Source organism: Penaeus monodon, chromosome 27, assembly GCF_015228065.2.
Source record: "Penaeus monodon isolate SGIC_2016 chromosome 27, NSTDA_Pmon_1, whole genome shotgun sequence".
NCBI classification, from domain to species: Eukaryota; Metazoa; Arthropoda; class Malacostraca; order Decapoda; family Penaeidae; genus Penaeus; species Penaeus monodon.
Window position 1 is genome coordinate 11373258 of NC_051412.1, and position 3305 is coordinate 11376562.

A 3305-nucleotide genomic window follows, 5' to 3' on the forward strand; every position below is an offset into this window, starting at 1 on the left:
TTTCCATTTGTGTAGGTTACCTTCATTATTTTTTGCAAATACCTTTCTTTGACATCTTTACAACGCTTTTTTACCATCGTGTGATTGTCATCATCCCGATTCCTCGCCTCGAGATAAGATTATCACCCAATCAAGACAGTCATTGAGACTTCATTTATGCCCTCCCCCCCCTCTTTTTTTACGAAGTAAACTGTTGCATTCAACGTTGTAACTGAAATGCTAGGTGTTGAGCAAATATTGTTTATGAATGGAAACACTAAATTTATCGTACATATCAACTCGTCATACATAATCGTTATCATTAAGTTTATTAATGGAATGCATGGAGTTAGATACATATTTTAATGAGTTATTTACAATGTATGAAATGGTAGATAGAATAAAATAATAATTCAGGATTGATTCGGGGTCATTAAAAAAACATCAGTATTAAGACTAGATTATGTACAGACTAAGAAGGCATAGGTTCCAGTTAATCATAACTGACTTCACTTTTGAATAATGTAATTCAGGTGAAGATGTATTATCGAACATCAGAATTACTAATGATTAATTTTAATTCCTCCTCCTCTGTGTATGTCACACTAAACTGTTTGGAATATCTGTCAATGTATCATTTTTATTTTTTCCTTTCTTCCTTGATTCACTTATGACTCCGAAGCAGTAATTTCTGTATCACTCATTTCGTTGCTATAACAACCCGCGTGGCAACTCTTCGTTCTACTTCTGGGACAAAGTCTTTCCTTGCATGCACTCCCACCACATGACACCTTTTCGTGATTTTCCTCCCAACTTGACTCCGATACAATACCATGACCGAGGACAGCCTTCTTCACTGATCTGCCGTCAGCCTCGTGAACCGAGAAAGTAGTTTTACAATTCTTGTTTGAATCATCTTTCCTTCCCTTCCCGTCATCGCCAGCGGTCACTGGAACACAGGTTCGCTCCACAGGTAATTCGGATGTGTTCTTAACGTTGGATGAAAGCTCCTCGAATGCCTGAACTTTATGAATTCGATGTTGACTATCCTTCTTTGAAGACATCTCAAATTGACGTTTTGATTTAGTCAGATTTATTTCCATAGATTTCAGAGTGATTGCAGACCTGTTCTTGAATACCTTGAATAGACTCCTGTCGCTATTCTGGCCGACTTCTATATTTTTTCCCGACGATATATTCTTTAACTGAACGATTCTGCGGCAAGGATAGAGTAACAGCATTAGCTAAGGATGTTGCTTAGTTTGGGGTACAAACAATACAAACAGTAACACAAAGGATTAGTACTGTTTGTCTCAATTAAAATGCAGGCAATATGGCCTTAGTAGCTTATTAGAACTCCCATGAAAATGATAATGAACGAGGATATTGACAGATACCTGCTGTATCAGTAAAAATAACGATCAGTTCACTACTGTTTGTGAATAAAGAATAGCATTACTTTGAGGTTTCCCTATAGAAAATAATAAACTTTCGGACAGAGTCATTCCAGTACTCACATGAATATGATCAAATAAGCATGTTGAGTGAGGCCCCGAAGAAGAACTGGGCAGCTGGCAAGGTGTCGACTGTCGTGTAGTAAATGGGGGAATAGGCGGCGTAGGCGACCATGGGCATCAGCCCGTTCGTGGCGGCCATGACAGCGCTGATGCGACCTGGTTGCATAACACTCATCATCTTTATAAAGTGATTTAACAGTATGCAGTAAGCCTTCATTAGAGTGATACGTTTTGCTAGTGCAAATTTTTTTTTGGCATCCACAAGTGCAATATCGCATGAAATACAATCACAACAGTCTAACCTTTTTCCTCTTTTCCAACAAGTTTAGTAGACATGGATCTAATGGCATGACGAGGGCGTTGGAGATAATTCCGATCGGAGGTCCGAGCCACATGAGGAACGTCTGAGCCACGCCGCTGACGAGACTGTAGCAAGTATATTCACTGAGGGTAGAAAGGGCGCCCACCACAGCCAGCGAGGCGTCGGTGGCAGACAGCATCTTGGTAAGGACCGGCACCAGAAACAGCGAACCTAAGAACATAGCGAACGAGAAATAGAAATGTGTGTATAGTACTTCATGAATACCAATGACTTATGCATTCTTTAATATAAACTAATTTCCAGTAATCATACTACGAAATAACTGAAAGAACTCGTGTTCTGTTTAGAGGCAAAGTAGACAGTATAAAAAAGGAAAAACAGACAGCCCCTTACCGATGGCCGCAAGCAGGTTCCTATAGGTGACCCAGTAGCCGTAATCGGTGGCCTCCCAGCTCAGAACACGGCGCACGAACATGTACATAAAAAAACCTGTAATATATCATATGGAAATGACCTGATACTAGACAAACAAAAAGTTGAGTAAAACAATAGTATTATCCATCTCACGCGTGATTACGAGTAACAGAAATCGTCTCACTGACCTCTAGCTACGCGGCGGAGCATGTTACTCAGGAGCATGGCCATGATAACATGCGAGTATTGCCCTCGCGCCGTCTGAACGCCGTCTTGAAGGATTCGACCACACGCCGCCAGTTGAAGAAATCGGACGCCATGCGCAGTTTGGACACATCCTTGCTGTCGAGACTTGCTTCTTGCTTGGCTGATTCATGGGGCTGCAAATTTGTCTTGGCGAAAGGTCCGTGCGATTCTTTGATGACGAACACCACGTACAGGACGGCCGAGAGGTAGGCCAGCAGAACCAGCAGGAGAGCTAAGTTGTAGCCGCCGTACTTGATGACCAACGCCCCAAGCAGCGTACCCACAGGACCCCCCAAAGGTACCACACAGAATGAGCTGTACTGACGCGAAAGGTGCGAGATTTCTCTGAACAGATGTCACTAATGTAACTGGTGACAGTGGACAAGAGACCCACGTTGGCGCCGCCCAAAGCCTCGAGGAAAGTCACGAAGTAGATCACCTCAACGGGCCAAGACGTCTGCCAGTTGCACAAAAGATATCCTCCAGCATACAACACATGGCCAATGAGTGTCCACAGCAAGGGGATCTGTGATGCTTAAGGAGTCAGTAAATCTTCGTTCATTGATTTAGGAATTACAAACTAGATATTAAAACTGTCACTTCATAAAGTGCGATTATATACATAAAAAACACAACACAAGGAGATTCTGAACTAACCTTTCTGCCATATTTATCACCCACGCTCCCATGAACAGTACGAAGATTAGCGGAATGGCCGACATTATGATGCTGTTGTAAAAAGCGAAGAGGCTGAACTCTCTTTGGACTAAAACATCTTCCTCGGGATAAGCGGGCAAGTTGTTACACACCTGAGCGTGAACACTTAA

The 3305-nt window shown here is 42.3% G+C and overlaps 1 protein-coding gene across 1 annotated transcript in view; it reads right to left on the reverse strand.

The window, feature by feature from the left end:
• Positions 1–640: 640 nt before the first annotated feature.
• Positions 641–3305, reverse strand: part of LOC119590573 — an 87899-nt gene continuing 85234 nt past the window's right edge. The window contains exon 5 of the mRNA XM_037939243.1: positions 641–1194. Coding sequence (XP_037795171.1) covers positions 648–1194 — 547 coding nt within the window. The 3' untranslated portion in view covers positions 641–647. The remainder of the gene's footprint in view (positions 1195–3305) is intronic.